Raw genomic sequence first — 26412 nt, 5'->3', positions numbered from 1 at the left:
TCACGTAGACAATTTATATTTACTTATTAGACGCTCATCTTATCAAGACAAACCATTACACATAAACTTTATTACCAAATGCCAGCCTTGAGTTCAACACAATTAAACTTTCCTATAAACACATGGTTAACCATTACATTTTTATAGGTTAGAAAATTTTGCAGAATATGCTATAAGTGTGTTAAAATATTCTTTATCAGATACAACCAGCATATACCATATAAAGAACAAACATACAGTATCTGTGCTTATTCACCCATATAAAATGATAAACAGATAACATTTAAAGAAACATTAACCATAATTATAAGGACTGTTTACAGTACATTAAACTGACCACATTCACTTACAACACTAAAAAAACTTTGAAAAAAACTTGGCTTTGGGTACAGAATGTTGCAAACATTCACTATTTACTTGATACCATCGAACAGAATCCTATGAAACATCACTTTATAATATTTTTAATTAAAGATGTTCATATTTTGTCATATTGCACAATTTTATTTTTGATGGTTTATTGTGTATGAGCAATGTTCACTTAATCCAGGAGCAATTTCTAGTCCACAAGTTATCCCTGAAATCATGTAACCATGTAAAATTCCTGCTTTGTTCGCTTTGTGAAAAAGCCTTTGTTCCAAACCACAGGGCTGTCACTACAGCACAGATCATTAACATTCTGTTAAATCTTGTCCAGGATTGTGGTTCTTTATTCAAAATACGGGTCTTAGTTGGTTGAAATGTTCTTTTCCACTGGTTAAGGATTGCATTTCTTGCTCCAGACCACTTTCCAGGCCCAGTGAGCCTCATCTGGTAAGGTGTGCATGGTCCAAAGAATACTTGCCATGCCAGTTTTGGGTCTGTGAGAAAAAGATATAGCATATTGGGGTGGACCCCAATCTCCTTAGAGATTGCATCAATATAATCAATATAGTGTATCTGCAGAACTTGTGTTCTTCCTCCACCAAACCTACAAAACAATACATATGGTTACCGCTAAAGAAAACCTAAAGTGCTCAATAAATTATTTACTTCACTTTTGAGTTAAGGGTCAGTGTAAAAAGCAGCGACTGTGGCTTCCACCAAATAGTCACTGCAGGTGAATCCATGTGATTTAACAATGTGCAAGGAGGATTCAACTGCAGTGAATGGTTTGTAAATACCCTCTTAGGTTTGTTTTGGTATTGGTTTTCTTTGGAGCTGTTCTTTTTTTTTTTTTTACTTCTATTTAATGTCCTGCTTTTAAACCTGCAATTTGAAGAATCTTTTTTTTTATGCTTCTCCTTTTATGAGCAACTGGTAGCTTTTGTATGTGTAGCACACTCTAGTGTGTGCTACTAGAATTGAAAGTAGTTAAAATATAGTCTGGCCCAGGGATAAACCTGAGTCAATGAATCTGGGTCAAGGTTATTAGAAGCCAGGGCTGGATGACTTATCCTGGCAGCTCTCTGGTACCTCCCCCATTTCTATAATGTTGGAGAACGTTCTAGAAGATAGTGGGCAGAAGCTAGGAGGGGTTGCCTTGAATATTTAGGGCCCCTGGCCAATCCCAGGGTTAGGGCCTGGCAGAGAACTAAGGAGCCCTTAAATAGACATGAGCCATGCCAGTAGGAGAGTTGGGTGGAAGATGGAGAAGCAGTGCTGGCCTTGAAGAGTCTCACCACAGGAGGCATTTGGAGGGACCCTAACCGGAGAGCCAGCAGAGATAGCAAGGGGAGACAGTGAGTAGATCAGCACTGTGCAGGAACAGACAAGGGGAGAGACTGCCAGCTGTAACAGTGCTCTTTTGAAGACAGTGGTGTGTCAAGTCTTCATCCAACCTTGTCCTGGGGAGTCTCCACATGTGTGTCAGTCACGAGGACCGGGAAGCAGCCAGGTGGGCTAGCATTTCTGCAGTAGAACTGGGATCAGTGTCTACGAAGAGGCAGAAGATTTATGTGAGCTATGGGACAGCAAGTTCCTAACCTGTAATAGGCTGTTCCTGAACTAAAGACTGTTAGTTCCCTAGGAGTGAACCAGCAGGAGAAGTGCAAGGGAGCCAAGCCAAGTTTGTGCAGGTGGAAGGAAGAAGAGAAATCTGTAAATAGGGAAGAAGTTGTCCCTGGTTTTGTTTGACCCTGACATCAGCAACTCCTACGGGGGGTAGTGCTACATGTGTATAAACATATAATACTAACAAATACATGTAAATGAATGTATCCTATTTAAAGCCCAGTGCAAACCAAGATTGTGTAACTAGTTTTTAAGTGGGGGAGGGTTAACTCTTCTCTCTGACTTTGCCCTGGTTCACACTGATGCTACTTTGAAATTGTGCTACTTTACTTGAAGTAGCAAGATTTCAAAGTAGCAAGGTCAGCGCGATTTCAGGTGCTACTTGATAGACATTTGTGTGGCTTCATATACAGATGTCTATAGAAATCACACCTGAAATCGGCAAAAGTAGTGCAGGAACTACTTTTGCAAATCGGTGCGGCGCCACAAAATCGGTGTCGCACCGATTGAAACAATGCCATTGCCGCCAATAGGCTGCGACTTGTCATGCGATTTGATCTCTCAAATCGCATGACAAATCGCTCCAATGTGAACCTAGGCCTTGTTGCTGTCTATGAAATTGGGCAATGTCTTCTCACTTCTGTCACTGTCTCTGTTCACATAATTTTCTATCCACTGATCCCCTGGCAAGCACACATAGAAAAAATTAATAAAAATAACAGTGGTTCTAACTATTACTTAGTGAAAGGCAAAAGGGGGTTTTGGCTGTAATTTTAAGGTAAGACTAATCTTAAATGAATCTATTACCATTTAGTCTTTTTGTCCTTCCATTTAAAATCACAATTTTCCATCATTCTCGCCGTTGGCAGAAGGACAGCCCCTGTTTAAAAAAAATAAAAAAATTGAGTGGAAAGATACAATAAAGACAGCAAGAAGCTGAAGAAAACTATGTACAACTTCAGTTCAGTACAATATATATTCTTAGTATGTGCAATCATTAAACAGTGAACATGAAACTAGGACAGCATACTTTGAACAATGACCTTCTATAATATGACATTTTTTTTTCCCAACAGCAACTTAGCGATAAAGCAAACTGCAAAATCCCATAGCAAAATCTAGTGATGTCTGCTAGAACTACAAAGGGTGGGTGGTAACAAGAGAAAGAGCAATGGCTGGTTACTAGATTATGCTGCTCTTCGGGACCATGTAGCACAGGTTAACCCACTTCAGGCCTTACACTTTATACCCTCTATGGACAACAGTTTTAACGTTTCCACTATAAGGCCCCGTACACACGACCAGTTTCCTCGGCAGAATTCAGCTTCCGACCGAGTTTCTGGCTGAATTCTGCCGAGAAACCCGGCCGTGTGTACAATTTCGCCGAGGAAGCCGACGAGGACCTCGGCGAGGAAATAGAGAACATGTTCTCTATTTCCTCGTTGTTCTATGGGAGCTCTCGGCCCGCCGAGCTCCTCGGCGGCTTCAGGGCTGAACTGGCCGAGGAACTCGATGTGTTTGGCACGTCGAGTTCCTCGGCCGTGTGTACGGGGCCTCAGCCTGTATCTATATACAAAACATATTTTTTTTATTTATATGGAATGTGGAAAGTTTAGAACCACTGTCAGGTTTCACAGTTATCTAGGACCAGTGGCGGCCCGTCCACAAGGGGCACAAGGGCGTCACACCCCAACCCCAGTCCGCACCATCTGTGTGGTCGTGCACTGGGCACCGGATCAACAGGTCTCTACCAGGTCTGTCACCCCCTCACAAGCACGTGACCACATCCCGAGGCCCCAATTGGCCACTTTCAGATTGTCCTTGGGGCGCAGAGCATTGCGCCATGAACCCTCCTACCTTGCGATACCAGCAAATCGGCATCAGCTTCTGGCTTCCTTGCCAAACAGGACAGGAAGACCCAGAACCCTAAAGGAAGACTGGGCCAAGATCTGTGTTCCCCCAGTCAGTCCATCCCCCACACAGTTAGCAAGCACCTCTTAGGGACACACTTAACCCTTTGATCGCCCCTGATGTTAACCCCTTCCCAGCCAGTGTGATTAGTACAGTAACAGTGCATATTTTTAGCACTGATCACTGTAATAATGTCACTGATCCCCAAAAAAGTGTCCAAAGTGTCAAAGTGTCAGTTAACCCTCGTCAGTTAAGCCTCATCGGATGTCCTTCCATCCGATGAAAACGATCTGAAGGACAGTTGTCCTAGGTTAACCGATAAAGCTGACTGATGGTCCGTCGCGCCTACACACCATCGGTTAAATAACCAATCGTGTCAGAACGCGGTGACGTAAAACACAACAACGTGCTGAAAAAAACGAAGTTCAATGCCGCCCAAGCATGCACCGACTTGATTCTGAGCATGCGCAGGTTTTTAACCAATGGTTTTGCATACTAACGATCGGTTTTGACCTATCGGTTAGCAATCCATCGGTTAAATTTTAAAGCAAGTTTGCTTTTTTTTAACCGAAGGTTAAATAACCTATGGCGCCCACACACGATCAGTTTGGACCGTGAACTTGGTATGCATACACAAGGCAGGACTTTTTCAGCCAACATTCACCAAATCACGTGTTTTTTCAGTTCTTTACCACCACCCTTTGGGCAACTTCTGCTATTGTTGGCTGATCTTTAGCATTGGTTCTGAGCATGTGTGCTTGTACTTTGGACTTATGTCCGATGCACTTGTGTACACACGATCGGATTATCCTCCATCGGACATTTGTTGCTGGAACGTTTGTCTGTTTTCACAGCGAACATTTGTCCGATGAAAAAGCGAAAACATTTGTCCGATGGAGCGTACACACGGTCAGGTTGTCCAATCAAACAGGTCCGTCGGACATTTGTTGTCAAAAAGTGCGATCGTGTGTATGGGCCTATAGCTATACCGTGACCTGGATTCATGAAAACCTTCACAGTCATGCCAAATACATATCTTTTGCTCTTAATATTTATTTAAAAAATAGTTTATGCAGGCACCGGCAAAACAGCTTTAATACAATTTACTGCTAATCCTGTTTTTTTTTAATCTGACTGAATCTCATTTGAGGTAGACAAAGACATGTAGTATGTTCTTTTATATGCCATGCTGTAAATCCCCACAGTATCTTGAACACATACCTTTAAACACTCTGGCCACCCATCGAGCCTGTAGTTCAACTGTCGGCATAATTGGTCCAAGGGGTTGTACTAATCCTAAGAAAGCAATGGTTTGTTTTTCCAAATGAATTGGGAAAACATATTTATACAAGGATACATCATTGTCATTAAGTTTGATGAGTTTTATATCAAGAAAGGGAAATTTAGAGCTATATCCTGTAGCAAAAATAACTTCATCCACTTCAGCCTTGGTGCCATCTTCAAAGGTGACAGATGTTTCAGAGAATGATGTAATGCCGGGTTTTACCTTGATTGATCCTTGCAAAATTTGACTTGGGAGATAATCATTCACCACTGGATGTTTTAACCTTTTCAGAAAAAAAAAAACACATTGTGAACTAGAGGAAAGGCAACATCCTAAAGTTTGCCAATTTGAAAATCAGTGATTTTCTTGATCTGCTAACTTAACCCCTTCACGCCAACAGTACACGAATATGCAGCCCCATTGGACTGGGCTTTTTTTCATGGGGCCGCCTATTTGCGGATCTCCTTTTGTGCTGGGAGCAGTTTATGTGGAGTAAGGAACTTGCTTTTCAAAATGTAGTGCAGACTGTCCTAGTAAACTGGTAAATGGTCCAAAGGTGTTACATAAGTGCATTAATTTGTCCATGAAGTGCAAGAAGATAATTATTATACAGGATTTGTATAGTGCCAATAGTTTGCGCAGTCCTTTAGATACCACCATTGGTATACTTTGAAAGTGTGACCCTTTGCGAAGAATCTTCTCTTTATAAGATTCTGGACTGCAAACTTAGTCAGTTCAGGCCAATGGTCAACTTTTTATACACAGCAAACAGGTAAATGGTCCAAAGGAGCCAAAAAGAAAAAAAATCTGCAGTTTACAGATGAGTGGTGACACACACACTCTCGATAGACAATGGAAGTGACGTCACAACGGCTCAACCCCTTTTTTCTTTTTTGATGTAAGCAGATTTTTAAAAAAACTTGTTAAACTTTTACTGGCAATACTGCACTATGGATGTCTTTGTTCTCTTTGAGTGACGGCAATATAAGAAGCAACTTTACTGGAGTAAGCCTGCTTAGATCAGTGGGAAGATCCATTGGTGAGCGCATGATGTTCTGATCCCAGGACCATATCTGGAGTCACGTCTTGGCTTGGTACTGGAGTGTGTCTTTGCAGAGGCATCAGTATGATTCCCCATCTGTGATGCCGCATACACACGATAATTTTTCGGCATGAAAAAAATCGTTTTACAAAAATGCTCTAGCAAAGCGCGGTGACGTACAACACTTACGACGGCACTATAAAGGGGAAATTCCATGCAAATGACGCCACCATTGGGGCTGCTTTAGCTGATTTTGTGTTAGTAAAAGACGATTCGCGCTTTTCTGTCTGTTACAGCGTGATGAATGTGCTTACTCCATTACGAACGGTAGTTTTACCAGAACGAGCGCTCCCGTTTTATAACTTGCTTCTGAGCATGCGCAGGTTTTTAACGTCATTTTAGCCCACACACGATCATTTTTTACAACCTGAAAAACGACATAGTTTAAAACGTCGTTAAAAAATGCAGCATGTTCGGGAATTTTTTTTTTCGTTTTTCAGAACCCGAAAAATAATGTAAAGCCCACACACGATCATTTTAAATGACATTTTTTAAAAACAACGCTTTTTTAATGCCGAAAAATGATTGTGTGTACGCGGCATTACTTGTTGAGCCCTGTTTGACCTTTTGGTCATTCCGTGAGGTGAGCAGCCAATCTATAACTATTTTCCTTGGATTGATGTTTGGTCTTCTTCGATCAAGTTATAGACTTATCAGTCACTTTGTTTACAAACTGCAATTTATTTTTATTTAAGTTTTCACTTCGACTATTTTTTTGCACCTTGTTTTGTTAGCATTTGCATTTGGTCTTTAGAAGTAGTATATTCACTTTGAACAAGCATACCATTATTTTCTGTTTTTCTACTTGCATATCTAGAGTTTTGAGTACACTTTAGGTGGTTGCAGCTGTTCATAATCAGCATTGTTCTGAGTCACTTCACTAAGACCCCATACAGATGATTAGATTTTCTGCAGATTTTTTGTCTTCAGATTTACCAAAACCATGTAGTGCAAAGGCCTGTCTGATTGCATACCAATTGAAACTCTAAGGCCGGGTACTAACGAGCAAACATGTACGATGAAACCGGTCCGTCGGACCGTTTTCACCGTACATGTCTGCCAGAGGGCTTCTGTACGATGGATGTACTAACCATCGTACAGAAGTCCGCGCGTAAACAATACGCGCGGCGTGTCCGCGTCGTCGCCGCGACGATGACGCGGCGACGTGGGCGGGCCTGCCATTTAAAGGCTTCCACGCATGCGTCGAAGTCATTCGACGCATGCGAGGGACGGCGGGAGCGCTCGGACATGTACGGTAGGCCTGTACTGACGACCGTACATGTCCGAGCGGGCAGGATTCCAGAGGACGGTTTTAAAACACGTCCAGGAATATTTGTCTGCTGGGAAAAGGCCCGGCGGGCAAATGTTTGCTGGAATTCGGCCTGCTCGCGCTTACACACGACCAAACATGTATGCTGAAACTGGTCCGCGGACCAGTTTCAGCATACATGTTTGGTCGTGTGTACGGGGCCTTAAGGTTTGACCTCATATTATATGGTTGGGTAAATCTGAAGACAATCTAATAGTGTGTATGGAGTCTAACACTCCCTTTTATTGATGGTTTGTTGATGTTTAATGTTTAGCTTTTTACATAGCAACACGCAAGTTTTTCCCATATACATACCCCCCGTATGGACTGCTGATAAACTTGGATCCCCCACTCCTGCACAGCCAGGCACACCAAATTTTCACAGGCACTCCAGGGAACAGTCAGGGAACAGTCCATGACTTTGTTTTTTGTTATTTATTAGGGGTTATGTACTTACCGTAAATGGAGAAGTCTAACTTTTTATTATATTATTGAACACATGTAGTATATACTGTATGATGTGACTCATGAAAATCAATGAAGTGCACAATGTAATTGTAATCTTATACTGAAGATAAAATAATTCAGCTACTGCATTTCTTGCCTTATACATGGGAATGTATTCTTAAATCTACCTGAATTTAGGTTCCAGGCCCAAGTTTGAATGGTCAAACCACCCACTCATAATTTTCTCACTTATCTTGGCAGCAAGTATATTTGGCAGTATGTTTTTGATCCACATAGTGCAGCGTCTTGACATTGTCATGTCAATGGGAAAACCACCACGAGAAATACGGCTGACCACCCAGGATCCATGTCTGGTACTTAGATAAACCTAAGGAATATAATATTAAATAGGCCATTTCGGATCATCATTTATAAATAAAAATTTTACTGCTTTTTGCATTAGAATTTTCATTAGAGGACCAGTACCAACAAACCTAAAATTCACAAATGGGTAAATCATATGTAATAGAAATAGACTACAATTAGGGATGAGATCTAATTTCAATCAGAACACAGGGTGGGGTCGCGGGACAAATGGCCCTAGTATAATTCAGGAGGGGAGACACATGAAAGCCCCCCTTCCCTGGCCTTCCGGGCTGCATGCTTAGATAAGGGTCTGATATAGGTTTGGGGGGGGGGGGGGGGCTCACACTATTTATTCTTGTTTATTTTAAGGTTCATCCTTAAAACTGACCCAAATGATGTGGTATGGAATTTAGGGGACCCTACATCATTTTTTTTGTGTGTACGGCAGTCCCATTTTAAATCCATGTCAGATCATTATCATGAACATAAGGTTTTGGTATAAAAGAAGGGAAGCCAGTTCTGCTTTATTTACAAACAAAGATAAGTGGCAGAAGCTGCCATTTACCAGCAATTTAAACTGCATTTTGTTCTTTGTAAATATCAGTAGTTGAAGGTTGTATACATCGTACAGATACACTGCATCACAGCCAAGTTAAGGACATCCTCCAGGCATGACATTTAACCTCTTCAATACAGGGCACTTAAACCCCCTTCCTGTCCAAGCCATTTTTCAGCTTTCGGCGCTGTCGCACTTTGAACGACCATTGTGCGGTCATTCAACACTGTACCCAAATTATTTTTTTCCCCCACAAATAGAGCTTTCTTTTGGTGGTATTTGATCACCTCTGCGGTTTTTTATTTTTTGCGCTATAAACAAAAGAAAAGTGACAAGTTTGAAAAAAAAAACAATATTTTTAACTTTTTGCTATAATAAATATCCAATTATTTAAAAAAAAAATCCTCAGTTTAGGCCGATATGTATTCTTCTACATATTTTTGGTAAAAAAAATGCAACAAGCGTATATTGATTGGTTTGCGCAAAAGTTATAGCATCTACAAAATAGGGGATAGAATTATGGCATTTTTATTATTTTTAAGTTTGGCGTCGATCTGCGATTTTTATCATGACTGCGATATTGCGGTGGACCTATCGGACACTTTTGACTTTAGATTTTTGGGACCATTCACACTTATACAGTGATCAGTGCTATAAAATGCACTGATTACTGTGTAAATGTGACTGGCAGGGAAGGGATTAACACTAGGGGGCGGTCAAGGGGTTAAATGTGTGTCCTAGGGAGTGATTCTAACTGTAGGGGGAGGCTCACAAGGGGAGTAGACCGATCGGTATTCCTCTGTACATGGAACACACCATTGGTCTCCTCTCCTTTGACAGGACGTGGATCTGTGTGGCTGTGTCACCGGCGGACATCGCAGCTGCCAGGCACGAGTGACGCTGGCGGGTGCACGTGCCCTCTAGAGGCCGAGTAGCCGAGGACGTCATATGACGCCCGGCCAGAACAAGAGCCGCACTGCCCAGCCGTCATTTGACAGCCGGCGGTCGGCAAGTGGTTAAAGGAATTTGGCTTTCATTGACTTCAATTAGGTTCAGATTTTGTAACCAAATGCAATATAAGAGCATGTATTCCTGTAAACTTTGAATGCAGGTAATAAGCTACAATAAAAAAAACAATGTCTAGCTGATCCTTGCACCATCATAAGCACGGATCTGTAGTGTCATGGTAACTTAAAATCCAATATTTGCCTAAAGGTAGGCCGTAAAACATATTACCATAAAACCTGTTTAAGATGAGTAGGGTAAGCAAAATGGATAACCTGTTTTGCAGAGTAACTAAGCTCCACTGATATATCTCCAGCTGAATTTCCAGTGCCTACAACTAAAACTGTCTTCCCATGATATTTATCACTTGTTTTATAGAAACGACTGTGAATGTAGTTGCCTTTGAAATGTTCTATACCTGCAGAGAAAGGAAAAAACATGTGCTGACAATAGAATGGCTTGTTAATACACAACTCTAGCCAAAAGCTTTTTTGTCCTAAATAAAGCATTTTTTTTTTTTTGCTGTGTGTATATATTATTTTTAGAACAAGCTGGGCTAGAATGACAAATAACAGCTAAAATGTGCTCTTTAAAAAAACTTTATAGCTTCCCTTTAAATTAAAATTACATTTTTTACTTCCCTTATCAGTACCGACTAATACTACGGTTCATTAATGTCAGGACCTCTTCTCTTATATGACTCCTTTGACACAACTATGCTCTAATTGTAACTTATTGTCACTGGGGTAGATTCAGGTAGATTTGCCCATTTATTACACATGCGCAGCGCAGCTCAATTGCTCTGCGCCGGCGCAATTGGGCGAGATTGCCACCTGATTCAGGAAGCCTTTTGTGTGTAAATTTGCGCCTGCCTAAGCTAAAATTGAGGGCGCAAGCCTGCGCAAGTGAAAGTGGGTGTGCCCCTATGCAAATGAAGGTCTGTCCGTTCAGCAGTGGCTTGCGCCCGGCGCATCTTCGACGGAGCATGCTCAGATCGAGCGCTCCCATGTGCGCATGCGTGCAACTGCGTCTGTCCTACTTCCTGGGCTACGCCGGCCCACCAGCTTGCACTGAGCAAATAAATAGGGGCAGACCTGCGCAGGTCCTGTGCAAAATTACATCCTGCTTTTTCCACCCCCCCCTGAGCAAGGTAATTTTGCCCTTTATTTGCGATGGCACCTCCTCAGAGGGTAAAAAAAAGGAAAAATAATTTAAATTCCTCTGAGATGGAGATTATGCTGGCGGCACTCACTCGACATACTGCTGCCCTGTATGGTGCCCAGCGCAAAAACACCACCATTGCCCAAAGGAGGGCTATCTATGATGCCATCACTTTGGACGTCAATGCGCTGGGCAATGAGGAGAGGACCTGGGACGAGATCCAAAAAAAGTTAAATGATATGCGGCGTAGGGTCCGGGATAAACTGGTGATAATCCGGAAACATACCAGGGGCACGGGAGGAGGACCAGCCTGCCCATTACGTTTAAATGCGGAGGAGGAGGTGATCGCCCAAAGTTTCTCGCTGGAGCAGATGGAGGGAGTCCCAGGATATGATTCCACTGTTGGGAACTTGGGGACAGGTAAGTGTGTTTTATCTCATATTTGCTGTGTATCATGGGAGGGGGTAGAAGGGAACATGTGCCAAGTGTGTGGGTCCAGCAACATGTGTTTTTTTGTGTCATCCACAGATGTTGAGGATGAAGCTGGGCCGTCGTCGGCTGCAGGGCGACCCACGCCATCCCCACATCATCATGGGGTCCAGTCAACCCCCATGCAAGTACTGGGCATGTTGGTGGAGGAGGAGAGCACCCATAGGCCATCTATGGAGGAGGAAGTGGTGGAGGAGTCTATTGACCTCCACCAGGAGGACTCTATCTACCTCCAGGAGGATCCCACCATCCCTGACCTCCCCACTACCCCCCGACCATAACGTCATTCCCCTCCAGTGTCCCTCCCACCATTGTCCCTCCCACCATTGTCGCCCCCTCCAGTGTCCCTCCCTCCTGTGTGGCCCCCTCCAGTGTCCCTCCCTCCTGTGTGGCCCCCTCCAGTGTCCCTCCCACCAGTGTCGCCCCCTCCAGTGTCCCTCCCACCAGTGTTGCCCCCTCCAGGCCAGCCCCCTCCCCTTCTTCTCCCTCAGTCCGTGCCCCAGCCTCTCCTCCCAGTAAGGCTCTCTACAAAACGAGGGGTGCACCCTCCGGCCTCCGAGAAGGGCTGCAGGAGGAACAGGGCCGGCAGACCCGCCATATAGGGGCCCTGGTGGGTGATTTGAGGCGGGTGGCGGACAGCCTGGCCTCCTCCTCCTCCTCAGTGCAGCAGGCCCTCACCCTGCATGCTGACCTGGGGAAAAGAGACACCGAGAGCCTGGAGGAAGTCAGCGCGAACTGTCTAGCCATGGTCACCTGCATGGTAGAGCAGCAGGGCGCCACCGCTTTGCTGACAGCGGAGGTGAGCACGCGTGCATTCTACTTGTGACATGATTAATGTGTGTGTTTAACGTTCAAAGATACGTTCCACGAGACCACTCCTGACTGCTCTTCCCTCAGTAGACCGGGTAGAGTTTCTTGGGGGGGGATTGTGTGGTTGGGGGGTCAGGTCATCACGTAGGTCAATCTGCAGGCCCTTTCTCTCGGCAAAGTTGTGCAGAATGCAACATGCCCCGATGATCTGGCACACAAAGTCAGGGTGCCCCCAGACTTATCCAGGCATCGGAAACGTGACTTCAGGGGGCCAAAGGTGCGTTCCACCACTGCACGGGTACGTGCGTGTGCTTCGTTGTATCTTTGCTCTCCTGGGGTTTGGGGGTTCCGGAATGGGGTCATAAGATGGGGTCCCAGTGCATATGCCGCGTCACCTGGAAGGGAAAAGACAGGAGGATGTTAGTCATGCATGTGCCCCTTGTGATGTCTGCATCATGGGGGGGACAGTCATACCTGACACCCATGTCACTCACCAACCAGCCAGCTGTCCCCATACATGTTCTGTTCAAATTCTGTTGGGATGCTGCTCTGACGGAATATGAAGCTGTCATGGCAGGACCCGGGGTGTTTGGCACGGACGAGCCATATGAGGCCATGGGCATCCACTATCACCTGGACATTGATTGAATGCCAATGCTTCCGATTGCAGTATATGTGCTCGGTCTCACGGGGGGGCTGTAGTGCCACATGGGTGCAATCAATGGCCCCCACGGTGCGTGGGAATCTGGCAATTTGATAGAAATCTGTCACTGCCCTCTGCCGCTGGACCTCCTGGGTGGGTTTGATGAATTGATTGGCCATGCGTCTCAGGATTGCAGGAATAACCTGGTGCACACATCTGCTCATGGAGGATTGTGACATCCCAGCCACAATTCCACCTGTGCGCTGAAAAGATCCACTTGCCAGGAAATGCAGTGTTGCCACTACTGTACCTTGACCAGTGGCTCCACTGCATGTCCACAATGTGTCTGGCTGGTGATGTCATCATGCAGGATTGTGGCTAATTCCAGGATGACTTCAGGGCTGAATCTAAACATGCGAAACACCTCCGAATCCCCCATGTCAAAGATGTTCCTGCGCACTCGGTATATCCTCTCCCGTGCCCTCCTACGAGACGGTTCACTCAGTAGTATTGCTAGAACCATGGCTGCCCCTGGCATGTTGGCACACAGATGTGAGGTCAAGAAAGTGTGGGTGCTCTGCTTGCTCAGCTCGTCCGTAACGGTGCTGCTGTAGTTGCTCTCCAGCTGACCTGTGGACGTCTGTTGCCAAGTTGCTCCTGCTTTTATGAGGAGCAATTTTGCCCGGGCCGAACAGCTTGCGCGCTTTGTGCGCAAACTGCGCCTCACACGCGCAGGTTTTTGAATCAGCGTTAGTTCCTCACTTGCATATTAACTGAGGGAAAACAATGAGAGCGCAAGTTGCACCCAGCGCAAAAATGCACATTAAATGCGCCGGGGCAGAGAAACTGCGTCCGTAGAAAAATGCCTAATTTCAGGCTTAGCTTTTTTTCTGGGTCATCCGCATATTTGCCTGGGCGCAAATCCGTACTTGCGCGGCGCATATCGAGATTGCGCACGCGCAAGTCGTACCTGAATCCGGGCCAGTGTATACTTCTACATGTGAAAGTATATTTGGAAACTGCCTTTTTTTACTTTCTTAAATAAAAACAATTCAATTGCATTCTTGTTCGCTTTGGTGTCAATGCCATTCATTGACAAGTAGTAAAATACATCAGTTCTTACAAAACCCAAGTTTCACCTTGTTTTTGCAATGCTTTTCTGATAATGCAGTTTTCAGATTACTCTATACCTTGTGTAATTCATAATTTTATGTGTATTTTTAAAAACTCACCGGGAAAGCCGTTTAGTGGCATGTAGGGGTCATTATAATGTCCATTGCAGACAATTACAGCATTAAAAATCATTACTTTCCTTTCCACATTTTCTTTGTCATGCGTTTCAATTTCAACATTCCATTGTCCGCTAGTGGTAAAATCCTCAGTTTGCTTCACACTACAAACTTCAGTCTGCATGGAATCGGGAAACATAAAGAAATATAATTAACTCACTGATGCTGGTTAAAGTAGTGCACCCCCTAGAGAGCCACTGGTAGTTTGGGCCTATTTCCTCCTCTAAGCGCACACACAGCCAAGGCACATAGTATTTTCTATCATTTTTTCTGGCTCAAGAATCAGTCTAGGAGTTTTTTTGTGTTTTTTCATTGGCGAACAATGAACTTGGATAGGGAGCATGGGATACCCCCAGAATTGAGGACTACTAATTTTCTGGCTGCACTTGTCCGGCTCTTGATAAAAGTCTTAAAAACCTTCTGGGAACACCTTCCCAGGAGTTGGTGGAAGCAGTGGCGTATCTAGGGTGTGGCAGCCATGGCAAGTGCCATAGGCGCCATGGGGGAGGGGTGGCAAAAAGCCCCCCCCCTGCACGAAAAACTCCCACCCATCCTACTGCGGCTGCCTCCCGCATTAAAATAGCCCCCGGCGCCGCAGCTGGCCTACTGGAGTGCGGCGCTGACACAGCAATTGCTAATATTGCTACTTGGCCTGGGGAGAGGATTGACAGGCGCCCCCATGATAGCCGATGACTGGCCAGACCGGGTACACATAGGGTAGGGTAACAGTGGCAGAGGCGGGGCCAAAGGTTCTGCCTACCCTTCTCTGCGTGGCATCATCTTCTCCCCGGAGCTGGGAATGTGACATGAGGTGAGGAGGAGAAGAGAGGATGGGAAAAGGAATGGATGGCGACCCGACGGGGAACCCCCAGCAGCAGTGCCCCCCCTCCTTGCATCCCCCTGTGTCCCCTGTCTGCACTGCATCCCTCTCTGTGCTCATAACACTGCGTCTCTCTGTCTGTCCTTAGCGTCCCTCTCTGTCCTTGTCACACTGTGTCCCTCCCTGTCCCTGTCTTCCCTCTCTGTCCCCAGTGTCCCTCCCTGTCCCTCTCTTCCCTCTCTGTCCCCAGTTATCCTCCCTGTCCCTGGCTTCCCTCTCTGTCCCCAGTGTCCCTCCCTGTCCCTGTCTTCCCTTTCTGCCCCCAGTGTCCCTCCCTGTCCCTGGCTTCCCTCTCTGTCCCCAGTGTCCCTCCCTGTCCCTGGCTTCCCTCTCTGTCCCCAGTGTCCCTCCCTGTCCCTGGTTATCTGAAAGATGGGTTTCAAATGTTTTGACAGGGGCACAGTTTGAGTGCTTGCCATAGGCACCATTTTCACTAGATACGCCTCTGGGTGGAAGTCCCAAAAATATTCAGACAGCAGCCTCTGCTATATTCCCGAAATTTCTAGAATATAGGGGGAAGTAGAAGAGCAGAAGCCTGTGATACCCTGATTGGCCCTAACCAATCAACCCCTACTCTGCCGGTTACAGTGCAACCAAACTAAGTTTACTTTACAGCCTTTCCTAAAACCAGGAGGGTGCTACATTTAAAAAACTGCCATTTTTTTATATTTTCAGCCAAGCATGTCTCCAGACCTAAAACCTATTGAGCATCTGTGGGGCATCTTCAAACGGAAGGTGGAAGGTCTCTAACATCCACCAGCTCCGCGATGTCATCATGGAGGAGGGGAAGAGGACTCCAGTGGCAACCTGTGAAGCTCTGGTGAACGCCATGCCCAAGAGGGTTATGGCAGTGCTGGAAAATAATGGTGGCTACACAAATAAAATTGCTACTTTGGGCCCAATTTGGACATTTTCGCTTAGGGGTGTACTCACTTTTGTTGCCAGTGGTTTAGACATTAATGGCTGTGTTTTGAGTTATTTGGAGGGGGTAGAAAATGTACACTGTTATACAAGCTGTACACTCGCTACTTTACATTGTAGCAAAGTGTCATTTCTTCAGTGTTGTCACATGAAAAGATATAATAAAATATTTACAAAAATATCAGGAGTGTACTCACTTTTGTGAGATACTGTATACTTGATTGTGGCCCCCTGTGACATCATGCCTTGCTACTCATTCCATATAAATCCTCCTGGGCTGAGACAGTCTGAGTGACCAGGGTAAAGACTGGGTATGGTGCAAAAACACAAAGCAGGGTTTCTTTGTATTTGTAAATTCTGCTGTAAGCACTGTGTGTGATCTGCATATCTGCAGATGAATGCCACCATGTTCATGCTCCCTCTGTTTGTGACCTATACATTAACCCCTTTACCTCCTGATCCTTCTGTTTATAACCTATACATTTATTGTCTAGTGCAGCCTTTTTCAACCAGGGTGCCCAGGCATCTTGGGGTGCCTTGAGGTTTCTTCAGGGGTGCCTTAGCAAAATGACTAAAAATGTATAAAAAAATTGTATACAAGCCAGCATTTGGATCAAACTTGCCTTTTAGTTACACTAAGCCTTTCTAGACACTGGCATCCTAACAACAAATGACATCAGTTGAAGGGGTTGTAAAGGTAAATGTTCTTTCACCTTAATGCATCCTATGCATTAAGGTGAAAAAACATCCGATGGTACCGCCCCCCCCCCCCCCCTGAACCCCAGTTTTAACTACCTGACCCCTCGAAAGTCCCGCGTGCATCCACGTGATCCTCTCCGGTTCCCAGCCTGGCCGTTGATTGGCAAGGCTGGACGGATTGATAGCAGCGCAGCCATTGGCTGGAGCTGCTGTCAATCACAGCGGATGACGTGGTGCGCTGGGGGGCGGGGCCGAGCGATACAGTCGGCGGCTATGCCCGCCGCTGTATCACGGGAGCGCTTTTGCAAAAGCTTTCCACCATGTGAGCTTGCATGAAGGTGGAAAGCTTTTGCGAGGAGGAGCCTAGACAGCCGCCGAGGGACCCCAGAAGACAGGGTTAGGGGACACTCTGTGCAAAACGAGCTGCACAGTGGAGGTAAGTATAACATGTTTGTTATTTAAAAAAAAAAAAACTTAGCCTTTAGTGTTCCTTTAATAAGGACAATGTCTGTTGCCTCCACAGCATCCTTGTTTGACCCTCCCCTGCCCCTCTCGCTCGGCACTGGAGTGACATTAGCTGACTGATGGAGAGAAACTGAGAGGGAAGAGAAACATAGGCATACTAGTCAGTACCAGTGTGCAAAAGTATATTTGCTTTGGAAAAAATAACTTCTAATGTTGGGTGTCCTACGTGTATTGATGTTGCTGCATTATGTGTATCTATTAGAATCGTTTTTTTACATTTTAGAATGGGGTGCCTTAAGACTGTCCATAATTTTATAGGGTGCCTTAAGATTGTCAATCATTTTAAAGGGTGCCTCGACTAAAAAAAGGTTTAATACGTTCTGTGTTTAACCACTTCCATACCAGGCACTTACGCAGCTTCCCGCCCAAGCCAATTTTCAGCTTTCAGCACTGTCGCACTTTGAATGGCAATTGCGCGGTCATGCTACACTGTACCCAAACAAAATTGGCGTCCTTTTTTCCCCACAAATAGAGCTTTCTTTTGGTGGTATTTGATCACCTCTGCGTTTTTTTTTTTTTTTTGCGCAACAACTAAAAAAAGGCTGAACATTTGGAAAAAAAATTACGTTTTTATTTTTTTCTGTTAATTTTTTTGTAAATAAGTTTTCTCTTTCAATTACGGGCACTGATATGGCGGCACTAATGGGCACCGATGAGATGGCACTGATGGACATCGATGAGGTAGTACTGACGGGCACAGATGAGGTGGCACTGATTGGCGGCGCTGGTATGCGACACTGATGGGCACTCATAGGCGGCACTGATGGGCACACATAGGTGGAACTGATGGGCACACATAGGCAGCACTGATGGGCACACATAGGCGGCACTGATGGGCACTCATGGGCGGCACTGGGCACTCATAGGCGGCACAGATGGGCACTCATGGGCGGCACTTATGGGTGGCACTGATGGATACTTATGGGTGGCACAGATGGGCACTGATAGGTGGGCACTGGGCATGGATGGGCACTGTGGTGGCACTGATGGACACTGTGGGGTGGCACTGATGGACACTGTGGGGTGGCACTGATGGACACTGTGGTGCAGCACTGATTTTGCCAGGTTGCCAGTCAGTGCCCATTTGTGGGCACTGATTGGCATCTTTTTTCGAATGCTTTTTTTTTTTTTTTAGACTTTTTTTTTTTTTTTTTGCAGGCTTTTTTTTTTTTTTTGCCCACCCTGGTGGTCCAGGTTGGGCATCCCTGGTGGTCCAGTGTGGCGATCCGAGGGGGGGCTGCGCTGATAAACAATCAGTGCGAATCCCCCCTGTCAGGAGAGCCGCTGATCGGCTCTCCTCTACTCGCGTCTGTCAGACGCGAGTGAGGAAGAGCCATCAACGGCTCTTCCTGTTTACATCGTGATCAGCCGTGATTGGACACGGCTGATCATGTGGTAAAGAGTCTCCGCCGGAGGCTCTTTACCGAGATCGGAGATGCAGGGTGTCAGACTGACACCCCGCATCACCGATCGCCGGGATGCGCGCCCCCACGGGCGCGCGGCATGAAATCCTGCAGGACGTTCTGGAACGTCCTGTCAGGATTTCATAACCACTTCCCGGACGTAAATCGGCTATAGGCCGGGCGGGAAGTGGTTAATCGTCTAAAAAAAAAACACACAAATCACTTTAAGGTTATTTCACTGGTTTTCATACTGTCCTGCCATTTTTATTTGATATGTTTCAAAACAGAAACTGTTTTTATTTTTTGAAAGATAAAGAAAGAAAGGGCCCTTTCACACGTACGGATCCCGTGAGGATCCGTACCTTTAACACCCGCTTGCTCAGTGGAGATCGCTCCATTGATCCCTGCTGAGCCGGCAGATGACAGGGCGGTCCCCGCACACTGTGCAGGCACTGCCCTGTCAGATCTCCGCTCTCCTCTATGGGGGGATCGGATGAACACGGACCGTCTGTCTGTGTGTTAATCTGATCCGCAGATGGAGGAAAAAATAGGATTATCCTCCGTCTGCAGAATCGGAGCATAGCAGACACCGATGAGATGTCAGTAGACATGTGCACAACAAAAATTTTCGTATTTTTTTGTTCCGTTTTGTCTCGTTCCGTAGATTCGTAAAGATTCGTAATTTTGTAAGACTCAAGTTTTCCTATTCGGACCCGGTCGTATTTCGTAAGACGCAAGTTTTCCTATTTGGACCCATTCGTATTTTCATAACAGTTTTATTTTCGTTTATTTTCGTTTATACTGAATGATTCGTAATTCCGTCTAATTTATTTTCGTTGATTCGAAATTCGTAATTTTGTTAGATAATAATTTTCATTTAATGGATTCGTAATTTTGTACTTACGTAAATACATAGCAACACGCAGATAATCCATATTAATATATACTTTCTCTTAAGCCCCGTACACACGATCTGACTTTTTGCCAACAAACGTCAAAATTAGCGTTTTCCAAAAAATCCGACCGTGTGTACGCTCTATCGGACAAACTTTTTCGGTTTCAAAAGTCCGGCCAACTCCCTTCAGACAAAAATCCACGGAAAAGTTTGTTTGAAGTCCGATCGTGTGTACGAGGCTTTAAACTGTCCAATGTGACTCACCACAAAAGAGATAAGCTGATTGGCTAAGATATTTAGTAATCACTCACTAACTACACTGCCCAGTGCCCATTCGAAAGAACGATACAAGTACACAAATTTACGAACAGATAAAGAAACGGATTTACAAAACACACAAATGAAAATACGAACATACGAATGAAAATACGAACAGACAAAGGATTTAAAATACGGAATGCAAATCGTTCGTTATAGATGTCGTTTTCGTTATTTTGATTTTTCGGTGTTTCGTATTTTAGTAAGATTGTCCAATCGTAACTTTCGTATTTTCGCTTGTTCGTTATTTTGCTTATTCGTAATTCCGTAATTTTCGTATTTTGGTTCTTTCAGCTTTTCGGATGTTCGAATTGATACAAATGTACGAAAACTAACACATTTGTACGAAATCCATTCGTTACGAACTGGAACGCACATGTCTAGATGTCAGCGGATGTTCATCCGCTGACATCCGCAATCCAATATCGATTCATGTATGTCCGTTTTTCATCCGAAAGCGGATGGATGAAAAATGGACATACGATCCGCAGGTGTGAAAGGGACCAAAGAAAGAAAGAAAGAAAAATAATTTTATTTGTGGAAACATTACAATCATAATGCATTTTATGTAATGATAAACTTACCTGCAACTGAATATATTTCAGTAGATTAAAGTGTTCTGCATACAAGTGAAGGTATTCTAAGATCTTTGAATGATGAAGATATACAGGGAAGTCCTCTGGCATTGGAAAATCACTGTAGCACATCATCTCTTTGGAGGTATTCGTAAACACAGACTGGTAGATACTGGCTCTTCCTTCTTCTACTGTTTCCTATTAAGCATATAGAATTGTATAAATCAGAATATCATTAATAGCAACTGCCTGCATTACCCCATGACCACCAACCAGATTCACTATGCAGGATTGGAAATGTTATTTTACTGAAATGGTTTAATTTGATTGGTTGGTTGCAACATGAACATTTCTTATTTTAAAGTGATTTTAATAGTTCTGTTTTGTTTTAATTTTTTATAACAAATATGCCATACTTCCCTTCTCTGTGCAATGGTTTTGCACAGAGCAACCCTAACCTCCTTTTCTGGGGTCCCCCGTTGGCTCTTCTGGCGCCTCCTATTCTATGCGTGCCCCCATAGAAAGTCGTTTCCATGGGGGCACTTGTGTGGGCTTGCTCCCAAGCCAGGCTATGTGGTCCATTGACACGCAATGCCACTCGACCCACCCCTGCTTCCTCCTTGTAGAATTTGAATGACAGCAGCATGCCCCTATGTCCAGTATGGAGAGAGTGTTTAAAGGCACAGCGCTGGATCAATTTCAGGCTCAGGTAAGTATTTAGGGGGGCTGGGGGGAAACTGATCACAAAAGGTTTTTTATCTTAACCTTTTGAGTACCGGCTCACGCAGATATAATTCTGCAGAATGGCATGGCTGGGCACAAGGGCGTACATGTAGGTCCCCCTTAAAGAGCCCAGCCGTGGGTTGCGCAGCGCGTCGCTGGCGGCGCGCTCGCGACCCGGTCCTCAGCTCCGTGACCGTCCCAGCGGGATAGGCAAACCCGATCGCCGCCGGTGTCCCGCAATCGGGTCACAGAGAGGAAGAACGGGGAGAGGTAAGTGCAAACAAACCACTCCAGTGCTTCCTAGTAGGCCTGTGACTGATCGTCTGTTCCCTGTCATAGGGAACGACGATCAGTGACGTCACACGCGCAGCCACGCCCCCCCACAGTAAGGATCACTCCCTTAGGGCACACTTAACCCTACTGCGCCCCCTCCTGGTTAACCCCTTCACTGCCATTGTCATTTTTACAGTAACCAGTGCATTTTTATAGCACTGTTCGCTGTTAAAATGACAATGGTCCCAAAATAGTATCAAAAGTGTCCGATGTGTCCGCCATAATGTCGCAGTCACGATAAAAATCGCTGATCGACGCTATTTCTATTTGGTAGATACTATAAATTTTGCGCAAACCAATCAATAAACGCTTATTGCGATTTTTTTTTATCAAACATATGTAGAAGAATACGTATCGGCCTAAACTGAGGGAAAAAGTTTTTTTTATATATATTTTGGGGATATTTATTATAGCAAAAGTAAAAAATATTGAATTGTTTTCAAAATTGTCGCTCAATTTTTGTTTATAGCGCAACAAATAAAAACCGCAGAGGTAATCAAATACCACCAAAAGAAAGCTCTATTTATGGGAAAAAAAGGACGCCAATTTTGTTTGGGAGCCACGTCGCACGACCGCGCAATTGTCAGTTAAAGCGACGCAGTTCATCCACCGAATACCAAAGATGAGACACTATTTACTCCCACTGATGCCAGCAACATATTCCCGCTGGCCACTGTCTGGCCCCCCTAAAGCATGAAGGACAGCTTCTGCTCTCACTATTTACAAATGCAAAAAAGTGACAGTACAATACACCTGTGTTCAAAAAAATATTTGCATACAAACCATGAGCACTTCATTTAATATGGCAATCAAAGACTGGGCCTCACAAGCTGCCAAATAATACAAATTACTCACCAATTAGTTGCTGCAAGTTGCTCAAAACTAACATGTCTGTAGTATGCAACTAATGAACATTTGACACGTAGAAACATGTCAATGTTGTAAATATTAACAAATAATAATAAAGAATAAATTATTATTATCGCTTTTGTTGAAACAAGAGTGCGCAGGTGTAGAAAGTAACCTAGCAATGATCTAAAAAAACATACTTGATTTAATTAGAACATTCCAAAACAGATTAATACAAGTGAGATAGTCATTAGACACATGTTGCCTTATAATCATACAGAATATTATAATAACTTACAGAGTATTTCCAGAGTCCTCCAATATCATCACTTTTTTCAAAACATATAGGATCCAGGCCTTCTTCCAGACAACATTTGATGGCTGCAAGTCCGCTGCAACCTGCACCAATTATAGCCACTTTCACAGCCATTGTTACTGAAACATCAAAAATCACAGTTGTTATATTCAGTACATATTATAGCTAGTCAGAATATGAAATCTTTTAGCGCCTCTTCATACCTATACAATCTATTGCAATGTTCTATTTTTTATTTTATTTTTTTGGGCAGTATTGTGTTGCATTAAAGGGGTTGTAAAGGTACAAGTGAGGCCTCGTACATACGACCGGTTTCCTCGGCAGAATCCATCTGGGGTGCTGGAAAGAGGGAAGGAGCAAGATTCATCTCTCTTCTTGGATCGTTCTTTAACCACTTGACCACTGGGCACGTAAACCCCCTTAATAACCAGACCAATTTTCAGCTTTCGGTGCTCTCACAATTTGAATGACAATTACTCAGTCATACAACATTGTACCCAAATGAAATTTTCGTCCTTTTTTTCACACAAATAGAGCTTTCTTTTGGTGGTATTTAATCACCGTTGTTTTTTTTTATTTTTTGCGCTATAAGAGAAAAAAGACTGAAAATTCTGTAAATAAAATGAATTTTTCTTTGTTTCTGTTATAAAATTTAGAAAATTTAGTATTTTTTCTTCATTCTTTTGCATAAATGTGAAAGATGAAGTTACGCCGAGTAAATAGATACCCAACATGTCACCCTTCAAAATTGCACACGCTCGTGGAATGGCGCCAAACTTCGCTACTTAAAGATCCCCATAGGTGACGTTGCAGAGTATTTTGGGGTATTGCAGAGTATTTTGGGGTATTGCAGAGTATGGGGGGTATTGCAGAGTATGGTGTTATTGCAGAGTATGGAGGGTATTGCAGAGTATTGGTGTTATTGCAGAGTATTGGTGGGATGGATGGCTGGATCTGTGACTGCATTTGTCACAGATCCAGCCCACAGCAGCTGCTGCTGCTTCCGCTCTCCCCCTCTCACACTGTACCGTTCGGTACAGAGAGGGGAGGGAAGAACCGGCATCATCACATGATGCCGGTTTGTTTACAAGTGATCGCTCCGTCATTGGACGGAGCGATCACGTGGTAAACCGCCGCTATCACGGACATTCCTGTGTGCGCGCCCCAGAGGGCGCGCGGGAGCGCGATTCTGGGAGGACGTCCATGGACGTCCTCCCAGAGTTAAGCAACCGCCTTGTAGACGTATTTCGTCTATAGGGCGGTTGTTAACTGGTTAAACATAACTACTCACAAAAGTGTGTCCATTAACTCAGCTAATCTCTGTTACATTGATAGTCAGGGAGAAGAATGGCCTTTTCGTTGGTAGTCAGTGGCGTGCCTACTTCCATTAGTGGGAGAAGACCCCTCCTAGGGCTTGTGTAGACTAGGGCTTTGTCTCTCTTTTGAGTTGTTTTAGTTGGCTTTTCATTTGTTCAGTGATTTGCTTCAAGCTGTTTTTGAGTTGCATCAAACTTCTTTGTAGTTGCAAGGCACTGCTTATTTTTTTGATTTTGCAGTCACATCAACTTGTATGTGGAAAAAACATTTCTCAAACAAAAGCAATGTATACATGTATACATGAGCCCTTATGTTGGTGGTCAGTAAGAGAATGCCCCCCTTACATGGATAGAGAGAAGAACGGCCTTTACATTGGTAGTCAGAGGAAGAATGGTCCTAACATTGGTAGTCAGTGGGGAGAATGACCTATAAAATGATGGTTAGTGAGAAGAATTCCACCTTTCAATAATTATTGGTGTCAGTGGTTACTGACTGTTACTGACTAAGAAGGGGTGGTACAGTGAATCCCCTTTGGCTCTGATAGGTCACAAAAAATGATCAATTATCATGAGCTGTTGAAGTACCTCTGGAGATCTCTCTCAGGGTGAGAAAGCCATATACTTGCAAACCATTATAGTAATCCCTCCAAATTTACAAAGGTTTTCACCCCCATAATTCTCAACTCTATTATTAGTTCAATACACACTAGGCAGCTAGAGTCTGGTGTTGTGGATTTTGTGATATTCTAGTATGACTGCTGATGAGAGTGTATGTGCTAATTGAGGGGTCCCCAAACCCTGATCCGTGGACCAGTGCCAGTCTGTGGCCTGTTGATGACGAGGCCGCACAGCAGGAAATGAGCAGTGACCACAGTCCGCACAGAGCTATCACAGACAGCGGTTGACACTTACCTTCTGCTGTAAAACCATGCCTGTGTTTCCTCTCCCAGCTCCACTGCCCACACGACCGACTATGCCATCCAATCAGCAGGGAAGGGGGCAGGAGGAGCTGCAGATTGGAATGGAGAGCACCTACCACCACCTGCCCTGCTGATAGAATGACATCGTTGGGCGGGGGGGGGGGGGGAGCCGGGAGAGAATACACAGACTGGTGACAGCATCTGCCCTGCCAAAAGTAGGAGACCTGTGCAGGGGAGGCAGAGATTAGAATAAGGAAGAGTGGTGTTAGAAGAGGGGGGGGGGGGCAGACTGCAGGGGCACTGTGCTAATTCATATAAAGAACATGCTTATGTTAGTGCAATATGTGTAAAATGTTTGCTACCGTCTTGCCAGGTGACACTGGGGGTTATTTACGAAAGCCATATCCACTTTGCACTACAAGCGCAAACTACAATTGCAAAGGGCACTTGAAGGTGTACTGAAAGTGTACTTGGAAGTGCAGTCGCTGTAGATCTGAGGGGGACATGCAAGGAAAATAAAAAACAGCATTTTAGCTTTCACATGATTGGATAATAAAATCAGCAGAGCTTCCCCTCATTTTAGATCTACCCCTCAGATTTACAGCGACTGCACTTCCAAGTGCACTTTCAAGTACACTTTGCACTTGTAGTTTGCACTTGTAGTGCAAAGTGGATTTGCCTTTCGTAAATAACCCCCATTGTGTATGATTAAAGTAATTTTGGCATAATTGTAAAATTCTCACAGAATACTGAGTACTTAGGTTTAGAACACAAAAAAACAAGGAACAATCTGTCAAACATTTCAAGTCTCAACACTTTACATGTGAGGAAATATTAGCTGCTCGGTTTCTTTACTGCCATTGTGATTGAATGGAATGTTCTTAAGAATAGAGAAACAAAAAAATATTCAATAGACCACATTTCTCTGTGTATGCCCAGAAAAGGATTACAGGTCCCTTAAGAAGTAAAGTTTTGGCGACTTCTTGCGTGTTATACCTATAAAATAATTTTCAAATATCGGTATTGATATATCAGGGCAAGTATAACGTGTATATCATTTTAACTAAAATGTCTGCTTTATTCTTATGTGTGAAAATAATACAAGCATGCTTTTAATTGACTTGAAACAGTGGAATTCTTAAAGAATGTCGTCATTGTTTTGCATTTGCAGACATACATCACACTCAGTAAATGATAGCGTGTTCTTAAACAATGAAATGTACAAAAGCTTGCACAGATGGTGTATGAGTGTAAACCTGGTCTTAAGAGTCTTATCATACCTTTCTATTGCTTGGTAGAGTATGTCAAAGTTTTCTCCAAAGAATGTAATGTAGTATGACAGAGAACAAAACATGAAGTGCTATAAAATGATCT

General features: G+C 44.2%; 1 protein-coding gene across 2 annotated transcripts; it reads right to left on the bottom strand.

Annotated features, from left to right (window-relative positions):
- LOC120945760 (dimethylaniline monooxygenase [N-oxide-forming] 2-like) lies at positions 1 to 26412 on the bottom strand. 2 transcript variants are annotated; one of them, XM_040360139.1, is made up of 9 exons: positions 26319 to 26412; positions 22785 to 22921; positions 20591 to 20779; positions 14309 to 14483; positions 10249 to 10391; positions 8235 to 8434; positions 5125 to 5471; positions 2800 to 2872; positions 1 to 970 (listed from the first exon to the last, which is right to left on the bottom strand). In XM_040360139.1, exons 2-9 carry the CDS (start codon positions 22914 to 22916, stop codon positions 538 to 540), a joined length of 1692 nt encoding a protein of 563 aa, XP_040216073.1. In that variant the 5' UTR covers positions 22917 to 22921; positions 26319 to 26412; the 3' UTR covers positions 1 to 537. The 2 variants fall into 2 exon arrangements, with proteins under 2 accessions (XP_040216073.1, XP_040216074.1); XM_040360140.1 differs by lacking the exon at positions 22785 to 22921 and having other exon boundaries at positions 26319 to 26405.

This window comes from Rana temporaria, chromosome 7 (genome assembly GCF_905171775.1).
Source record: "Rana temporaria chromosome 7, aRanTem1.1, whole genome shotgun sequence".
NCBI classification, from domain to species: Eukaryota; Metazoa; Chordata; class Amphibia; order Anura; family Ranidae; genus Rana; species Rana temporaria.
This window is presented reverse-complemented; position numbering and strand designations above follow the sequence as displayed.